Here is an 18,608-nt window from a genome sequence, read left to right as displayed (position 1 = left end):
TATTGGATTTGGATTCATGCAGCCTGCGAAATGATAAGTGAAATCAAGTAGGTTTCACCATTGACACAATCTGTCATTTCCATCATAAAGTGCAATAAAATTATAACATTCTGATTATTATTTAATATCAATCAATAAAATGTATTTATAAAGCCCTTTTTACATCAGTAGATGTATACAGAAACCCAGCCTAAAAACCCAAACAGCAAGGTATGCAGATGGGCCTATTGTTATCACTTTCATTATCACTGTCATAAATATGTTTCTGATTTTTAGTGTGCCTGGATTCTTTTTATGCATGCACTATGCATTTGTTTTCTTGTGTTCTGAAATGGACAAAACAAAAATTCCTCATCCCCCTTCCCTCCCCTCCTCATGATCAGCAGCAGCCGGTCCGCAGCCGCATCAAATAGCATCAAATTTATTCAATCCATTATTCGTTTATTGTACTCAGTCGAAATCCAGAAAAAAATATTTTATTTGTAGGATAAATATAAATCTCTTTGGAAAATTACAGTCTCTAAATATATTTATTTGGATGGATATCTTTGCGAATCAGCTACTCTCGCAATGTAAAAAAAAAAAAAAAAAACTTTATTGACTCACAGCTATGTCACAGGGTTTGCCCTTCAATGTAGTCGGTTACTATTCGTGGTCGAGCTCATTTATTTCATGCTTGCAACTAAATAAACGTTCATTTAAAAAAAAAAATACATTGATTTACCCGTGACACTATGGCTGGCAAGATTTTACCTGTTCTAAAGTAAGTTTTCCATTTCATACTCACGATAAACATTAGTATAGCTAACGTTAGCTAGCAAGTAATATGGCAAGCTTGAAGCAGGTTGAAATTTAGCTAGCTACAGATTTGCCTTGAACTTGGCTAGCTAGTTGTTGGCTAGCTAGTTATAGTTACTCTGTTGTCGTGAACTAGCTAGCGAAACAACACACAACCTACTAACGGCGACTAACACCATTCCGTACACATTTGTGCAAACGAGGCTGCAATGAAAACTAATGGGACTGAGTTGACGTCAAAATCTGGGATGTGAACCACGTTTCTTGTCAAGCGTTGATTGACATGGTAATAAAACAATCCTGTAGTTTAGCGTCCACTTCAATTGACCACTTCCGTATTGAGAGCGTCACTGGTACTTCCTTTTTGAGTATTTCCTTGTAAGCAGGAATAAAGAGGATAAAGTTATTGTCAGATTTGCCAAATGGAGGGCGAGGGGGAGCTTTGTATGCCTTCTCCCATTTGCTTCGCCCACAACTGCCTCGTGAACTACAAACCCGACACTGTTTTACCGTTTAGAAACATCAGTCATCTCTTGCGATAAGGCTTTCGAAAAAAAACATGTGTCCCTTATCTTTCATCAGTGAGAATCCTTCAAATGCAAAAATTAGCTTTGCACAGATCCATAAAGCTATAAATGTCTTGTTTTGAGATGTTGACTGATTTCATGGCGATGCAAAAAATTTGCTAGCTAGCTAACCAACAACTGTAACAATGTATTTGAGGCAACAAGTGCTCATTGTGCAAATGTAATTGTTTTCAATAAACATATATAGTTTACATGTTGTCAACAATCTAAGCCAACCGCATCTGTTTTGCCCCATAGTTGTGTACGCATCGCTTTTATTGCTAAACAACCAACCCTTCCATCTGACGAAACTACACTTCCAGAGTTATTCTTACATACAGATGTTCGGAGCATGCTAGACAGCTAATTAGCACAGGTGGTAGGTAGCCTCTGGTCTTCGGTCTGTTTTCCATAAACAAGCCCTAACATGGAGATACAGTGCATTTGGAAAGTATTCAGACCCCTTTCCTTTTTCCATATTGTGTTACATTACAGCCTTATTCTAAAATTGATGAAATTATTTTTTCCCCAATCAATCTACACAAAATACCACATAATGACAAAGTCAAAACAATAATTTTTGATATTTTTGTACATTTATAAAAAAATTAAAATGATCCCTATGCGACTTGAAATTGAGCTCCGGTGCATCCTGTCTCCATTGATCATCCTTGAGATGGTTCTACAACTTGATTGGGGTCCACCTGTGGTAAATTCAATTGATTGGACATGATTTGGAAGGGCACACACCTGTCTATATAAGGTCCCACAGTTGACAGTGCGTGTCAGGAACCACCAAGACTCTTCCTAGTGCTGGCTGCCCAGACAAACTGAGCAATGGGGGGAGAAGGGCCTTGGTCAGGAAGGTGACCAATAACCAGATGGTCACTGACAGAGCTCCTCTGTGGAGATTAGAGAACCTTCCAGCAGGACAACCATCTCTGCAGCATTCCACCAATCAGGCTTTATGGTAGAGTGGCCAGACGAAAGCCACTCCTCGGTAAAAGGCACATGACAGCCCGCTTGGAGTTTGCCAAAAGGCACCTAAAGGACTCTCAGACCATGTGAAACAAGATTCTCTGGTCAGATGAAACCAAGATTTAACTTTTTGGCCTGAATGCTGAGCGCCGTGTCTGGAGGAAACCTACCACCATCCCTATGGTAAAGCATGGTGGTGGCAGCATCATGCTGTGGGGATGTTTTTCAGTGGCAAAAACTGGGAGACTAGTCAGGATCGAGGTAAAGATGAAAGGAGCAAAGTAAAGTCTCCAAATACAGGTGTGCCAAGCTTGTAGCATCATACCCAAGAAGACTTGAGGCTATAATCGCTGACAAATGTGCTTCAACAAAGTACTGAGTAAATGGTCTGAATCGTTATGTTTCTAAAAATCTGTTTTTGCATTGTCATTATGGGGTATTGTGTGTAGATTTGATGAGGGGAAAAAATGTATGTAATCCATTTTAGAATAAGGCTGTATAACGTAACAAAATGTGGAAAAAGTCTAGGGGTCTGAATACTTTCCGAATGCACTGTATGGCCATGTGGGAACACACACCCTAATTCTATCAAGGTGTTTATCAATTTAATTTATATATTTTTTGCTTATATGAACAAACCGGCCTTATGCTTACAAAACCATACCGCAAGCGATTAATTTTAATGTTCAGACCGTAAATGTGCAGCTGTATGCAAGCGGGTTGGATCTGCTGGCCATCTAGCTAGTTACATGTAACCAAAGAAGGTACAGTATGAAACTGCTGCTCCAATAGATATCACAGATCACGCTCGGAGGCGACATTGGCTAGATAAGCTCATGCACAGAAACACGTCATCGGCTGTAATGGTCGTCTGTTCATGCCATCAAATCAAATGTTATTTGTCACATGCGCCGAATACAGCAGGTTACCGTGAAATGCTTACTTGCAACCCCTTAACCAACAATGCAGTTCAAGAAATGGAGTTCAGAAAATATTTACTAACTTAACTAAAGTTGAGAAAAAAATAGTCCTCAAAAAGGGAATGCGAAGAGTGTGCAGAGTTGTTAAGGCAAAGCGTGGCTACTTTGAAGAATCTCAAATATAAAATATATTTTGATTTGTTTAACACTTTTTCTTGTTCACTGCATGATTTCATATGTGTTGTCTTCACTATTATTCTACAATGTAGACAATAGTAAAAATAAAGAAAAACCCTTGAATGAGTAGGTGTGTGCAAACTTTTAGTTGGTACTGTACACTGAACAAAAATATAAACGCAATATGTAAAGTGTTGTTCCCGTGTTTCATGAGCTGAAATAAAAGATCCCAGAAATTCTCTCAAATTTTGTGCACAAATTTGTTTACATCCCTGTAAGTGAGCAATTGAACCTTTTGTCAAGATAGTCCATCCACCTGACAGGGGTGCCATATCAAGAAGCTGATTAAACTGCATGATCATTATACAGGTGCACCTTGTGCCTGGGATAATAAAGGTCACTGTAAAATGTGCATCTGCTTGGTCTGTTTCGTAAGCATTCACAGAAGTCTTGCGATGTTGCGCCTCTGGGTTTAGATGTAATGTTACCTAACTAACAACACTAACTGCAGCTTGTTTGCTAGCTAGCTCAATAAGCTACACCCGATTGACAGCCAAATAAACCTAACGTTAATGCATAACTTATTCTCCATGATGTTGCTATTACATTTACATTTAAGTCATTTAGCAGACGCTCTTATCCAGAGCTATGAATTGACTATGTGCATATGGGTAGTCAGGTGTAGCTTAACTGTATTTCTGTCATCTAAAACGAGGCACTTCTTACCATCCACAAAGTTGTTTCATCCCAGTGTCCCTATCTTTTTCTCTTACAGGTTGGTGACTAAGGTGACCATTGCAGGAGGTGCTTTGTATGTTGCCTATGATTCTGGACTATTAGGGGGAAGTGAGCAGGGCTCCGAGGTCCTAGGAAAAGCTAAAGCTGCCATTCCCCCTGCAGTGGATGAGTGGGTGAAGTACTTTGGCTTTGAGGTAAATATGCCATTATTGTACTGATTTAGCTGGTTCTGACCGACAGAACAATGCATTATGGCGTATGAGGTAAGTGAGAATGTGAGGGAGGTAAAATGTACACTGTTTCTTTTAGCTTCCAGCTTTCCCTAAAATCGGATTTGCCCCTGTTGAAGCGTGGAACTCGGGTAAGAAATGGTTGACCGCTAATTCATAAAGGACTTCCAAGTCTAAAATTGAGCTATTTTAAAGAGCTTTTGTCTTATTGCGTTCCAGGGGTGCACTCCTCCATATCTGCTCTCTCATCGGGCCCTACAGCAGTGGGTGACTACACCAACCAAGGCTTGCAGTACCTGAAAGACCTTGCCAAATGAGTGACATCATGCAACAAGCAGACATTTAAGAACCAAATCCTCTGGAGTAACGCGACTGGTGCAAATACATACAGCCCTCCTGTAAAAGTCACTTGCTTGCTTTGAATGCAAAAAAATGCAGTGGTACAGTAACATTTGCAGAATTAGGTTCGGCCAATTATACTTTTTTTGTTTAGTCTAGTTGCTGATAATGCCAGGACTCAATATTTGCATTTTGTTGTGTTGACAGCAATTTGTCAACACAAGCAGATAACAATCTTCTTTTACCCTACTTTTTGAGTCAAATGATGACAGAACTTGGGTACCACAGAAAGACCTGCACCCAAGAGAGAAATCTAAGTATATCCTGATGGACATGTTTAGTGCGTATACACATTGTTAATTTTGCGATTTTTATTTAAGACCGATTATATATTGTTCTGGCTTTGACCCAACCTATCCCATCATGATCCAACACATATTGTATACAGAAAGAATGTCTTGTGTGTGTGTATATAGATATTTAACCATTTTCTGAGTCTATAATAAACCTAAACATGTCAGTTGTGAGACATTTGGTGTGATGCGTTGTCTGTTGAACTGAATATGTTTAGGTTAGGGTTCTCCAACCCTGTTCCTGGATCTCTGTCCTGGAACGCTACCCCAGTTGTACCTAACCTGATGCAGCTGATCAACCAGCTAATTTAGAATCAGGTGCTCTATATTAGAGTTGGCGTTAAAACCTACAGGACAGTAGCTCTCCAAGAACAGGGTTTTAGGTATACTGTAAGACAGAGTTTCCTAATTCCGGTCCTCGAGTACTGCCCAACAGCACACATTTTTGTTGTAGCCCCGGTTAAAAACACCTGATTCAAATTGTCAAGGGCTTGGTGATTAGTTGACAAGTAGAATCAGGTGTGCTTGTCTGGGGCCACAACGAAAATATGTACTTTTGGGGGTACTTGGGTGTAAGGTCATGTCTGTATTGTGTGATACAATTTGTACATGAAGTCCTAAAACTTAAAGGGTGTGTTGGTAAAGGTTCCGTCAAATTTAAATGAACTGTAAATCATACTGTACCTCCTACAGTGGGGCAAAAAAGTATTTAGTCAGCCACCAAGTGTGCAAGTTCTCCCACTTAAAAAGATGAGAGGCCTGTAATTTTCATCATAGGTACACATCAACTATGACAGACTGAGAGAAAAAAAATCCAGAAAATCACATTGTAGGACTTTTAATCAATTTATTTGCAAATTATGGTGGAAAATAAGTATTTGGTCACCTACAAACAAGCAAGATGTCTTGCTTTCACAGACCTGTAACTTCTTTAAGAGGCTCCTCTGTCCTCCACCTGTATTAATGGCACCTGTTTGAACTTGTTATCAGTATAAAAGATACCTGTCCACAACCTCAAACAGTCATACTCCAAACTCCACTATGGCCAAGACCAAAGAGCTGTCGAAAGGACACCAGAAACAAAATTGTAGAGCTGCACCAGGCTGGGAAGACTGAATCTGCAATAGGTAAGCAGCTTGGTTTGAAGAAATCAACTGTGGGAGCAATTATTAGGAAATGGAAGACATACAAGACCACTGATAATCTCCCTCGATCTGGGGCTCCACGCAAGATCTTAGCCCGTGGGGTCAAAATGATCACAAGAACGGTGAGCAAAAATCCCAGAACCACACGGGGGGACCTAGTGAATGACCTGCAGAAAGCTGGGGCCAAAGTAACAAAGCCTACCATCAATAACACTACGCCGCCAGGGACTCAAATCCTGCAGTGCCAGACGTGTCCCCCAGCTTAAGCCAGTACATGTCCAGGCCCGTCTGAAGTTTGCTAGAGAGCATTTGGATGATCCAGAAGAAGATTGGGAGAATGTCATATGGTCAGATGAAACCAAAATATAACTTTTTGGTAAAAACTAAACTCGTCGTGTTTGGAGGACAAAGAATGCTGAGTTGCATCCAAAGATCACCATACATACTGTCAAGCATGGGGGTGGAAACATCATGCTTTGTGGCTGCTTTTCTGCAAAGGGACCAGGACGACTGATCCGTGTAAAGGAAAGAATGAATGGGGCCATGTATCGTGAGATTTTGAGTGAAAACCTCCTTCCATCAGCAAGGGCGTTGAAGGAGTGGCTGCGTAAGAAGCATTAAGGTCCTGGAGTGGCCTAGCCAGTCTCCAGATCTCAAGCCCATAGAAAATCCTTGGAGGGAGTTGAAAGTCCGTGTTGCCCAGCAACAGACCCAAAACATCACTGCTCTAGAGGAGATCTGCATGGAGGAATGGGCCAAAATACCAGCAACAGGGTGTGAAAACCTTGTGAAGACTTACAGAAAACGTTTGACCTCTGTCATTGCCAACAAAGGGTATATAACAAAGTATTGAGATAAACTTTTGGTATTGACCAAATACTTATTTTCCACCATAATTTGCAAATACATTCATTAAAAATCCTACAATGTGGTTTTCTGGATTTGTTTTCTCATTTTGTCTGTCATAGTTGAAGTGTACCTATGATGAAAATTACAGGCCTCTCATCTTTTTAAGTGGGAGAACTTGCACAATTGGTGGCTGACTAAATACTTTTTTGCCCCACTGTATATTGAATAGATGAAAAATGGCAGAGGAAAGGGATGTGCAAAAAAAACTAACTTTATTACTCATGATGAAAATAATTACACAAATGGGTTGGTAATTGCTACAATTCCAGACCTGGGAGGAATGAAAGATGGAGGATAACAGAAGAGTGTACAATATTTTGGAGTTTCATTTTACTGTACATAGAAACACCACAGCACAACTGGTGGTGATACAAGTAGCAAAGAAGCACTGACAATGTTTTTTTTACAGTCACATTTTCTACATAAACATTTTCGTAAAATTAGTCTGCAAAGACTCCCACAAGATTTTTTTTTACCTCTGCAACTGTCAAAATAACCAATATGCTTGAATGCACTCAAGGCTGCATTCAAGTGATGCATGCAAATCTGACAATCGATAGAATTAACCTTATTTACACCATGGACCAATGCACTGTATGCCCTGGAGTGAGACTAAGGACAGGAGACTAAATTTAAATACTTCTAGCCAAAACATTTGCGTTTTGGACTTACTTAGGTTTGTACATTATGTACTGTAGCTCCCAAGTCTTTAAAATAAGATTAAAAAGTGAAGCCAGCCTGGCTGCAGGCTTTTTGAATGCAGTCTTTGCAGCATTCCTCTGAGAATTCTAGATGGTCTTTAAAGCTGGTATTTCAATGGGATATCTACAATATAACAGGAGTAATCACAACAGCATACATTTACAATACACTACACAAAAGTTAGATTAAATACTGTATGCGTGTTATAACTTTTCTTTTCTCCATGCGTTTTTACCATTATGATATACCGATGCTGCAATATGCCACTTGTTCTTGCACAAAAAAAGTATCTTGACAGAAAAAGACAATGTGCTAAATCTTTAGCATATTTATGTGAGTAATTTAAAGTGCACCCTACAATATCAACATTTGAATGAGACTAATCAACGGTCATGGATGTTCGATTGGAGGAAATAGTCTTATACTGCATTAACTGCCAAACATTGCACATATCCTCTTATACAAACAGACAATAGCAAAAACCTGGTACGCAGCATTTGACACTTTTTCATTAAAGCATTTTTTACTTTGACTAATACTGACCAAATAGTGGCCTTAACAGTAAATGGAATAACATTGTGAGCGGTTAGCAAATATATACAGTATGGCGACATGATCAGCCTGAAGGCACTTTATGTTTGTTTTCTATTCAAGATCAGAATGTAGTGTAAAGCACTGCCTCTATTCCACTCGAGCTAATCATAGTCTGATGATGTTGGGATTCTGAACCTGGTCAGGTATTGTTAAGGCCTTTTCCCAATCTCTACAAATTAATCAGGTTTGTCTGGTCAGGAAAAACTTGCCCGAACTTTATGAAGACCTGTATTCCTTGTTTCTAACAAGTCTTGATTCAGCATTATGAATAATTTGTTTGACGTTCAAACTAGTAATTGAACCATCAGTACTCCTAGGCCAGTGCAACCCAGTACTATGAAGCCAATGATAGCATTGTGGGTTCATCAAGGAATGATTGTCTATGAACTGACTGACACATAAATCAAACATAGTTGCCTATTAATAAAGGCAGTATTTAAAAACAAAAAAATGATACGTTCAGGGGCATCACAGCTTATTGCATTTCTCCTTCAAAGGCTTCACTGAACACTACAGCTCAAACTAGTCTCTACAAATATTCACCTATACATCATGCTTGCTGTTTGGTCATTCAAGGACCACATATGAATGGCTATCGGGGCCAGATTTAACTATTTGTTTTATAATATATAATTCAGTTCAGCTTTGAATAAAGATAATTGAGCATCAGGATGTGGGAGACAATTCAAACGCGGTCGTTATTGCACTTTACAGTAAGTCTGTCATTGTAGGGCAAGGTGCACTCCTGGACTGTCCGAGATGTGAATCTACTGTGCAGCACAACAACCAAATGGGGTAACTGAAGAAGTGAGGAGGTTTAAATAGGTCCTTCCAAGTGTACATGTTCCCACTCTCCTCCTAGTGGCCTACAATAGCATTGCTACAGTTCTGCTGTGCATACCATAGAACTAGTTTTAAATGTGGAATAAAAGATTGCACTTCCTGAATAATAAAGCGTAACTGTTATACCGTCCAGGGCCTTAAGAGAGATGGAGAGAGAGTGAGGAGGATACGTGAAAAGTAAGCAATGGAGTGAGCAATCAAGTGTCCTAGGTGGTCTTGACCAGGTCATAGACATGGATGTGAAAGTCATCGTCGTATTTGATGTAGTATACGGAAGGCTTGGCAGGGACTTGATAGATCACCAGGCCTGTTCGCTTCACACCTTTGTCAGTAACATACTCAACCTGCTTCCCCACTAAGCTCTCAGTCTCCTCGCCGGGCTTTCGGTCGGCCGGAAGCAAGTGCTTATTTTCTACAGAGAAAAACAATGAATAACATCAATGCTAGGGGTCTGTTCTTCAAATCTACTTTGGGGCATTATCAAAAGATGCTATCTTAACCAACATGATTATATGTATTCAAATATAGAAATATTTGTCAAATATTGTCCGCAACACTCCTAAAGCCACCATCATCTTATTATTAGTGTGTAAAGACCAAACAATTTCTACTCTATAATCACCCTCCTGTTTTCTTTAGGGAGAAGTATCTGAACACTCTGCTGCAGGTGGAGATGATGCTGAAGCAGAGAAATGGTCGGTACCTGCTTCAGGTAAGATCCTGAGATCTCCATCTGCGTAGTCGTCCCACAACTGGTACATGTAGAGCACGGGGTCCTTCTCATAGGTGATGTAATACCAGTTAGTCATGATGGGAGCCCTGGAGAGGACCATGCCTCGCCACTCATTCTTCTCTCCATCCTCCTTCTCAAATAGGTGTTCCACCGCTTTGCCTACCAACTCCTCCGCCCCGTGAGGAACCTTGATCTTGTTGTTGACTGTGGAAGCAGATAAATGTCATCAAGGCAGAGACCAACATCACATAGCCACTGTGTCCCTACTGTCTGATCATGCAGTATCAGATATACAATAAAAACATGTTTTTGCATTACTCTGGGAAGATGTGACGCCTGAACTAAAAAAGGAACCCATCACATCACTCACCAACTTTCTCTGTCAGGACCTGTAGATTAGACACCCTTTCGTCCTTGAATAGCTCGATGCCGTAGACACAGTCAAACCCATCGTACTTGACCATAAATAGTGAGGGGTTGACACTGAGACGGTCCAAGACGGTGCCTTTCCATTTGCTCTGGTTGCCCTTCTCCCTCCAATTGTGCTGTATTCTTACTCCCAGGAGACTGTTGGGGTCAGGGGTCATCACTGTGGAATCACTCAGCTCCCCGCTACTCCGCTTTCTGGGGGATAGTTAAGCAAATCATATTTGTTTGGAAGTGTAGCCTACCTATGTGCAGCTTTCTCTGACCGTCTGGAAAGAGGAAAATCTCCAAGTGTTAATGTTATGATAACATAATTATAGAAAACGACATATTTACACATACCTGCCCCTTTTCTTGGACATCCCTCCAAAAATTCAAATACTGCTGAAGGAACAAACAGACAACGATGCTCAGAAATTCTGTGAGAGAAACAGCCATTTTCTTTAAAATAATACTAGTCTGGAAAGATACTGAGCTGTAAAGTAGTGGTTGAGACAGACAAAGAAAGCAGCCAATAGCTTAGCATGTCTGAATAACTTCCTGGTCATTTCCTTGTATGCAATGCATCGATGGAGGTCACTGCAATCAATGCAGAATGCACTTATTTTTTAAAGGAACAAAACTGCCGCAGTTATATATCTTTACTCAAAATGTCAATCGATAGTAATTCATTATGTCACTATTTGAACTAACACAATCGTTATTCATGAACAACAAACTCATAGATTGCAAGTTGGCTATGAGAGATCAAGAGATGTGCTATTCAACTTCAAGAAAATACGTCAGCCTCCACTGTATCAGACAAACATGCAGAAATGATTGCAGCCTATTTGAATTCATCGCAACGATTGTATCAAAAATGAATCGCCAATGTTTTAAGATCTAACATATCGCATACACTGCTGATGAGACATGGATAATACGCGCCACAGGCACAGTTTGATCGTAATATGTTATCAAAAATCATTGTCTTTATGCCAACTCTACAATACTGTTGTTCGGCACAAATGTAAATGTGGGTCCATGACCCCGATAAATAAGCTATACACCGATGGCCTATATTCTCTGTCGAAAATATAAAATTACCTGTACACGAATTTCATCCCAAAAATATTCAATTCTTCCTGCAGAGAAATGCACACTGCCGCCCATGCAAACCTCGCGAAACCTATGGAAAATGGGAGGATACTTCCATGGGAGAAAAAACTACAGCCCCCATAGAACATTGAGGAGGTATGAAAGTAGAGAGGGAGGTGAACGTGAGAGCAATGAACAATGGGAATTGTTGTCATTGTGGTGGTGACCTCAGGTTTCGTTTTGGTAAACTGTCGAAGACCCTGTTGGTTTAACAAAAAAGGTATGGTTTAACAAATGGTAGGCTACTTGGGTGAAAACTCTGGTTGAGACAGTTGCACATCAATTATTATGAGTGACATATGACACCTGAAAGTTGTAGAGGTATGTTGCAGGTAGACCTATGCTGTAGGACTGCTGTGTAAAAAAAATAAATAATAAAGTTCAGGTCCTTGAATGCTTATACTGTGGTGTGTAGGGCACTGATCTCTGTGGTGTGTAGGGTAGTGATCTCTGTGGTGTGTAGGGCACTGATCTCTGTGGTGTGTGGGGTAGTGATCTCTGTGGTGTGTAGGGTACTGATCTCTGTGGTGTGTAGGGTACTGATCTCTGTGGTGTGTGGGGTAGTGATCTCTGTGGTGTGTAGGGTACTGATCTCTGTGGTGTGTAGGGCACTGATCTCTGTGGTGTGTAGGGCACTGATCTCTGTGGTGTGTGGGGTAGTGATCTCTGTGTTGTGTAGGGTAGTGATATCTGTGGTGTGTGGGGTAGTGATCTCTGTGGTGTGTGGGGTAGTGATCTCTGTGGTGTGTAGGGCACTGATCTCTGTGGTGTGTAGGGTACTGATCTCTGTGGTGTGTGGGGTAGTGATCTCTGTGGTGTGTAGGGCACTGATCTCTGTGGTGTGTAGGGCACTGATCTCTGTGGTGTGTAGGGTAGTGATCTCTGTGGTGTGTGGGGTAGTGATCTCTGTGGTGTGTAGGGCACTGATCTCTGTGGTGTGTAGGGTACTGATCTCTGTGGTGTGTGGGGTAGTGATCTCTGTGGTGTGTAGGGCACTGATCTCTGTGGTGTGTAGGGCACTGATCTCTGTGGTGTGTAGGGTAGTGATCTCTGTGGTGTGTGGGGTACTGATCTCTGTGGTGTGTAGGGCACTGATCAAAACTTACCAAATTAACAAAATTAGTGGAGGTTGTTTTTAGTCTTTGAACACCAAGGAAAGAAATTATAAGTATATGGACCAATGTTTTTTACTGAATTGTTTAGGGAACTCAAGTACTCCAAAGTGAGACACACAAGCTGAAATTAGTGCCGTTTAATAAGAATAGCAACAAGGGAACACGCAATCAGAGAAAAGTGTTATCTTTAGCACTTCAACAAAGACTTTGGGCAACCCTGCTCTAAATGAAATCCTAATAAGTCATATAGTGAGATTTTGTGTAAGCACACACTGGCGGCTTACGTGCCAAAAACCTTAAGGGTTTCTCGCTAACTCCCTCTGAATCCATCGGCTGTACGAAGTCACTCGTGTGTACACATCAGGGGTACTAGGGTTGGCACACATCTCCCCTGAGAAAGAGACGATGCCCGCTGACATCCCGTTGCACACCAACGGACCTCCTGAATCCCCCTGCAGTAGCAAACAATGCATTTGAATTAATTCTCCTTTGTGATACAGAAAAACGGAGGAGTCATGTATCATAGTTTGTGCCTTGACCAAGAGAAACTCTAATCTAGTTATAGACAATAATAGCCTGTCCTGACCAGGAAAAACTAATTGCAGAGAGTTATAGCCTGTAACAGTGCAGTCATACATAGCAGAAGCCTTGGAAAGCTCTGGGGCCTGTTGCGCACACCGTGTGCCTGGAGATGTTGACGCCACTCCACCGGCGGCCACACTCTCTGGGTGATATGATGGTGGCGTTGACCTCCTGCAGCTTGTCTGGTGGGGTGCTGTTATCATCTATGTCCCCCCAGCCAGCCGTGGTGCACAGGCTTCCCTCAGCCATCGAACCATTCATCAGCGGGATCAGCTGCACTGCTCTGTTCAGGGTGGCCCTCCCTCTCAACTAAGAAAGATCACAGAGATAGCACACTCTATACAAAATATGTATGTATTCATCTATGTTGTAAATATTCACTCATAGGCCAGTTTATTAGGTACACCACACCGTTCACGAAAAAAGGATCGCTCCTACAGACAGTGAGTCACGTGGCCATGGCTTGCTATATAAAGCAGGCAGAAATGCATTGAGACATACAGTTACTGTTCAATGGAATGTTAGATTGGGCAAAACGAGTGACCTAAGTGACTGAGTGTGGTATGATCGTCTGTGCCAGGCACGCCGGATCCAGCATCTCAGAAATGTCCGGCCTCCTTTGCTTTTCACACACAACAGTGTCTAGGGTTTACAGAGAATGGTGTGACAAACAAAAAACATCCAGTCAGCGGCAGCCCTGTGGGCGAAAACAGCTCTTTGATGAGAGAGGTCGAAGGAGACAGGCAAGAATCCTGCAAGTCAACAGTGGTGTGCAGAACGGCATCTCAGAGTGCACAACTTGTAGATCCTTGTCACTGCTATTGCAGCAGACGACCACACCAGGTTTCACTCCTGTCAGATAAAAACAAGTGGGCATGCGATCACCAACACTTGACGATTGAGGAGTGGAAAAGCATTGACTGGTCCGACGTGTCCTGGTTCCTGTTGCATCAAGTTGATGGCAGAGTCAGGATTTGGCATAAGCACCATGAGTCCATGGACCCATCCTGCTTGGTGTCAATAGTACAGGCTGGTGGCTGTGGTGTACTGGTATGGGAATGTTTTCCTGGTACACGTAGGTATCTTGATACCAACTGAGCAACGATTGAACACTATGCCCCGAATAATTCAGGCTGTTATACACTGAGTGTATATAGGCTATGATTATATACATTATTTTGTATGTATTTTTCATGAATTTTAAACCTACAATGAAGTTAGTATCACTATGGAGATTATTGTAGGCTATGTCCTGGTTATCACTCACCTTGAGAAGCATGATGTCATTCTCCAGGTTGTCCCCAAACCTGGGGTGTGGAATGTATTTAATTACATTGAATTTTTGTTGTGAATTTTCATCCTCTGACAAGTCGTGAGCCCCAAGAACCACCCTGTAACGCCTGAAAATCAGTACATGAAAGAATTTACTTGTGTATTTACCTTGACAGACTGGTGTAATAACATTGAAATACATGTTGGATTGATCCTACAGCATTGTTAGACTCAACAACCCTGACGCAACTATCAGCAGTCAAAAATGAGAAATTGGCACAAAATAAATATTAGACAATGTTAATAAAGCATTGGCTCAGAGAAAAGCACCAGGTATGGATTGCTTTCTATTAGAATTGTTCATAACACACTGGGACAATGTAGTGCCCCTATATAATCAAATTAAACACGTCACTCAATTCAGTGCTTTCTAGTTCCATGTATCTAACAATTATCTCAGTTATATTAAAACCAGGAAAATCTGGAGTGTCCCTTGCATATTGATTACAGACCCATACATTTAATAACATTTAGTGACAATAATAACACAAGTCATAAAAATGGCAAAAGTCTTACCAGACTTGATACATATTAATCAAACAAGGTTTATTAAAAATAAACACAAACATGTTTCGGTATACAATACGCTAAAAAACAAGATGTAGATTTATCAATAATGGCTGTTGATACCTGAAAAGGCTTTTGGCTGTCTTGAATGGCCATTTCTATGAAAAACTTTGGAAGCCTTCAACTTTTCAGTTGAAATAATAAACGTCATAAATATATTATATAAATATCCTAATGCTAAAATATACACAAATTATACATTATCTGATGATTTTGCTTTAGAAAGGGGCACAAGACAGGGATGGTTCCCAAAGTTGTAATATTTATTTTCAGTAATACCAATTACCCCCCCAAAGACATATATTTAAAAATAAAAAGTGTACTCCGTCATAATTCACTTCATGGAAAAATAAAACTCTAACTAAAAAGGAAAGTTTTACATCTTCCTAAGTCGGAGGGTGGTTTTAACCTTCCAGACTTTGAATTGTTTCAACTCTCTACCCAAGGCGTTTTCTTGCGACATAATTAAATGCACTAAAGAGTAACAATGGGTACATATTGAAGATGTGTATGCTCATCCCCAGAATGTTTTCACGTGTCTATTTTCAAAGGATAAAGCAAAGAACATTAACAACTTCATAGTTAAGAATACTATAACAACATTGAAGAACATGAAACGGATTCTACAAGAACCAATATCACCCCCTAAAAACAATGGAGCAATCCTTGGATAGCATTTCAGAATTCACCGATTAAATTGGCCCACGTGGAAAACTAAAGGTATAGAAACCGTAAATGATGTGGTAATAGGAAATACAATTATTTCCATGACAGAATTAAAAGCATTTGGGACTGACTAATGTAGACATTTTCAAATACATGCAGCTTAAAAGTTTTATATCACAAAATGTCCACCTGAAAGCGTTTGGACATCAGAGCAATGTTGAGGGAATCATATTTGAGTCAGAAAAAGATACTTGTATGATAGATAATATGTACAAAACCTTGCAGAGAGCCCATTTAACTGGCAATCGCTTAGAAAAAATATGAACTATTGGAACCAAGACTTAAAAATAACTGATATTGGCACCAGATGGAGGAGGGACTGTTGGAACATAACGAACTAAAATTACAGTTAACAAAAATGTACTCTTAATCCAGTATAAACTAATGTAGAGAATGTATTATACAAGAGACAAAATTCACAAATTACAGCACAATGGCAGAGTCATGTCTTAATGACTCAATCATTATTGCCTTCTGGGAATGCTATAAAGTCCAAAAGTTATGGGCTGAGTTAGAAAACTATCTGTCAGACGTTTTACAATGTAAATGTACTTTTAATCCGTCTATTGGCATATTTCAAGACATATAGTATATCCTCGAGGGTGCGATGAGATACCCAATGGTTTGGACAGTATTATTTGTGTCACTTATATTTGAATAAGCTATTACTTAAATACTGGACGTCAAATGATACTCCAACGTCAAGAGAATGGAAGAATCACATGCTTTATTTAAATATGAATCAAATCTGGCTACAGACAGAAACAACATAACATAATCTGAAGTCATATGAGCCAGAGTCTTGCAAGCGTTGGAAACAACATTGGGTGTGGATACAGTGGGTCAATCTGAGCAAGTGTGGTGTCATTCACGTTTGTTGAAATGTATGTCATTGTTAAGTTGTCTATTGTTTTTGTGTATGTATGCTTTTTGGTTATTGTAAAAAAAAAAAAAAAAAAAGTCAAATATAAAAAAACTTCTCACCCGTCACAGTGAGCAGCAGTGAGGACAAAATCTTCTCTCACCAGAACTCCTCCACAGGAATGTTGACCTCGGGACTGTAAGGAAGCCATGTATGGACGAGAGTTGCGAGCTGCCTCTCTTCCACCAACAATACCCACCTTTGGCACCTTGTGCTCTTCAGTGCCTTTGAACAGAAAGTAGAGAATACTTGTTGTATAGCTGTTGTCTATAGCTTTGCATTGCTACTGTATCTGCACAGTTTACAACAAATTATTTGTCAGTATTCATTAATGCCATATATAATATGAACTGCCTTTAGAGCTGTATGCAGAAGCATTAACATTTGTCAAATATACTTTTCGTAACTAGTACTATACTTCAATATTAGTCTGCATGGTGTAGTCAGTTCGGTGCTAATGGAAGTTACTGTGTTATAGAATTTAAACATGCCTTACCATTCACGGCAACGATCAGCACTATGTGAAGAACCACTGAGCGGATTGCCATAGTGCATATGGACAAATGGCATGGTGCACCTCTCGGGTATATAAAGGTGTGTGTGGTGGGGGGGGGTTATTTCTCAATCTTTTGCTGATTTCCAAATTCCGGACAGTACGGGGTCTTTGTTTCCCCATTGCCACACACAGACTGTGTCCCAATATTACTCTGTGGCTGGTTTCAAGGGTTCCTTGATGGTGCATTCTGAGGAAAGATGGCTGTGATATTATGAAATCATGTCAGTTAAAGTTGATGTAATTTATTAATGCTTTCAAGATGGCGTAGCAGTTGGACATGTGTTTGTCTTGTCCCGTGTAAATAGTCGGTTTCTTTGTTTTTTTCTTATATATTTTAATCTCATCTATGAACTAAATATACTTTCCTGCAACCCGCCTCACCCAATATGGTACGGATCTACTATTTTTATACTTTATAACTGGAACCCCCATCAGAAGATAGCCAGCCTACTAGCAACTAGCTAGTAGTCAGTTAGCCACTGCTAGTCAGTTAGCCACTAAGCTCGGACACCAGCCAGCTTCAGCTTGGTCAATACCTGCCAGTCTGCACAGTGCGATATCAACCCAGAGAATATCGGACTGCTTTTCTCTACCACATCACCGGATGGATTCCTGCCGCTAGCTCTGGACCATTACACCTGATCATTGCAGCTAGCTAGCTACAACTGAGTGGCTATGGCTGGCTAACGCCTCTGTCCCGAAGCAAGCACCAGTTAGCCTTGAGCTAGCCTCGAGCTAGGCCCATCTGCCGGCTAGCCAAAGAGGTATATGTTACAGAAATTAAATTCCTATATGTTTTAATACCCAATTAATCTTAAACACTCTGTCAATTCCTAAAAATGTGTAAGACTCTTATTTGCATGAAATGGACAGAGACCAGTCTCAAAATCTATCAGCAGCGTTTATTCTCGAGAGTACTGAACATGATACAGTTTGCCACAGATTATAAACTGAAAATGACATCATTAGTTTTCGTAACACCCCGTCTCATCTACCAGCAGTACAATGACTGTATAGTTCTCAAGCATTCCCACATCGTCTCTCCCTACTAAGACAATTTACGACGCAAGCCAAGGTCTGCCTATGTAGATATGCATTCTAGCCAGTCTGGCTATAAGTTCATTAATTTCTACCAAGGAACAGACAGTCATTGTTCTACTTCTTGATTATATTTACACACATTATATTCAGTACTAGAGTTAAAAGAAAATTCATACATT

General features: G+C 40.4%; 3 protein-coding genes and 1 long non-coding RNA gene across 6 annotated transcripts; 2 read left to right on the top strand and 2 right to left on the bottom strand.

Annotated features, from left to right (window-relative positions):
• The first annotated feature begins 595 nt into the window (after positions 1-595).
• LOC118389505 (MICOS complex subunit MIC13-like) lies at positions 596-5,275 on the top strand. Its single transcript, XM_035779411.2, has 4 exons — positions 596-763; positions 4,215-4,371; positions 4,487-4,538; positions 4,627-5,275. The coding sequence occupies exons 1-4, from the start codon at positions 735-737 to the stop codon at positions 4,722-4,724; spliced, it is 336 nt and encodes a 111-aa protein (XP_035635304.1). The 5' UTR covers positions 596-734; the 3' UTR covers positions 4,725-5,275.
• Positions 5,276-7,348: 2,073 nt separating this feature from the next.
• On the bottom strand, positions 7,349-11,682 carry LOC118389479 (spindlin-Z-like). 2 transcript variants are annotated; one of them, XM_035779388.2, is made up of 5 exons: positions 11,538-11,682; positions 10,794-10,835; positions 10,396-10,649; positions 9,996-10,229; positions 7,349-9,704 (listed from the first exon to the last, which is right to left on the bottom strand). In XM_035779388.2, the coding sequence occupies exons 2-5, from the start codon at positions 10,811-10,813 to the stop codon at positions 9,499-9,501; spliced, it is 714 nt and encodes a 237-aa protein (XP_035635281.1). In that variant the 5' UTR covers positions 10,814-10,835; positions 11,538-11,682; the 3' UTR covers positions 7,349-9,498. The 2 variants fall into 2 exon arrangements, with proteins under 2 accessions (XP_035635281.1, XP_035635289.1); XM_035779396.2 differs by having other exon boundaries at positions 10,794-10,832; positions 11,538-11,675.
• On the top strand, positions 9,711-10,342 carry LOC118389496 (uncharacterized). The gene is made up of 2 exons (XR_004826743.2): positions 9,711-10,004; positions 10,168-10,342. It is a non-coding gene; the product is annotated as an uncharacterized LOC118389496 (long non-coding RNA).
• Positions 11,683-12,825: 1,143 nt separating the features above from the next.
• Positions 12,826-17,387, bottom strand: LOC118389462 (complement factor D-like). 2 transcript variants are annotated; one of them, XM_052529601.1, is made up of 5 exons: positions 17,329-17,387; positions 16,895-17,057; positions 14,553-14,685; positions 13,340-13,594; positions 12,826-13,155 (listed from the first exon to the last, which is right to left on the bottom strand). In XM_052529601.1, the coding sequence occupies exons 1-5, from the start codon at positions 17,378-17,380 to the stop codon at positions 13,000-13,002; spliced, it is 759 nt and encodes a 252-aa protein (XP_052385561.1). In that variant the 5' UTR covers positions 17,381-17,387; the 3' UTR covers positions 12,826-12,999. The 2 variants fall into 2 exon arrangements, with proteins under 2 accessions (XP_052385561.1, XP_052385563.1); XM_052529603.1 differs by having other exon boundaries at positions 13,382-13,594.
• Positions 17,388-18,608: the final 1,221 nt, after the last annotated feature.

This window comes from Oncorhynchus keta, chromosome 1 (genome assembly GCF_023373465.1).
Source record: "Oncorhynchus keta strain PuntledgeMale-10-30-2019 chromosome 1, Oket_V2, whole genome shotgun sequence".
NCBI lineage: Eukaryota > Metazoa > Chordata > Actinopteri > Salmoniformes > Salmonidae > Oncorhynchus > Oncorhynchus keta.
Note: the sequence above shows the minus strand (reverse complement) of the source record. Positions and strands in the feature narration are given on the sequence as shown.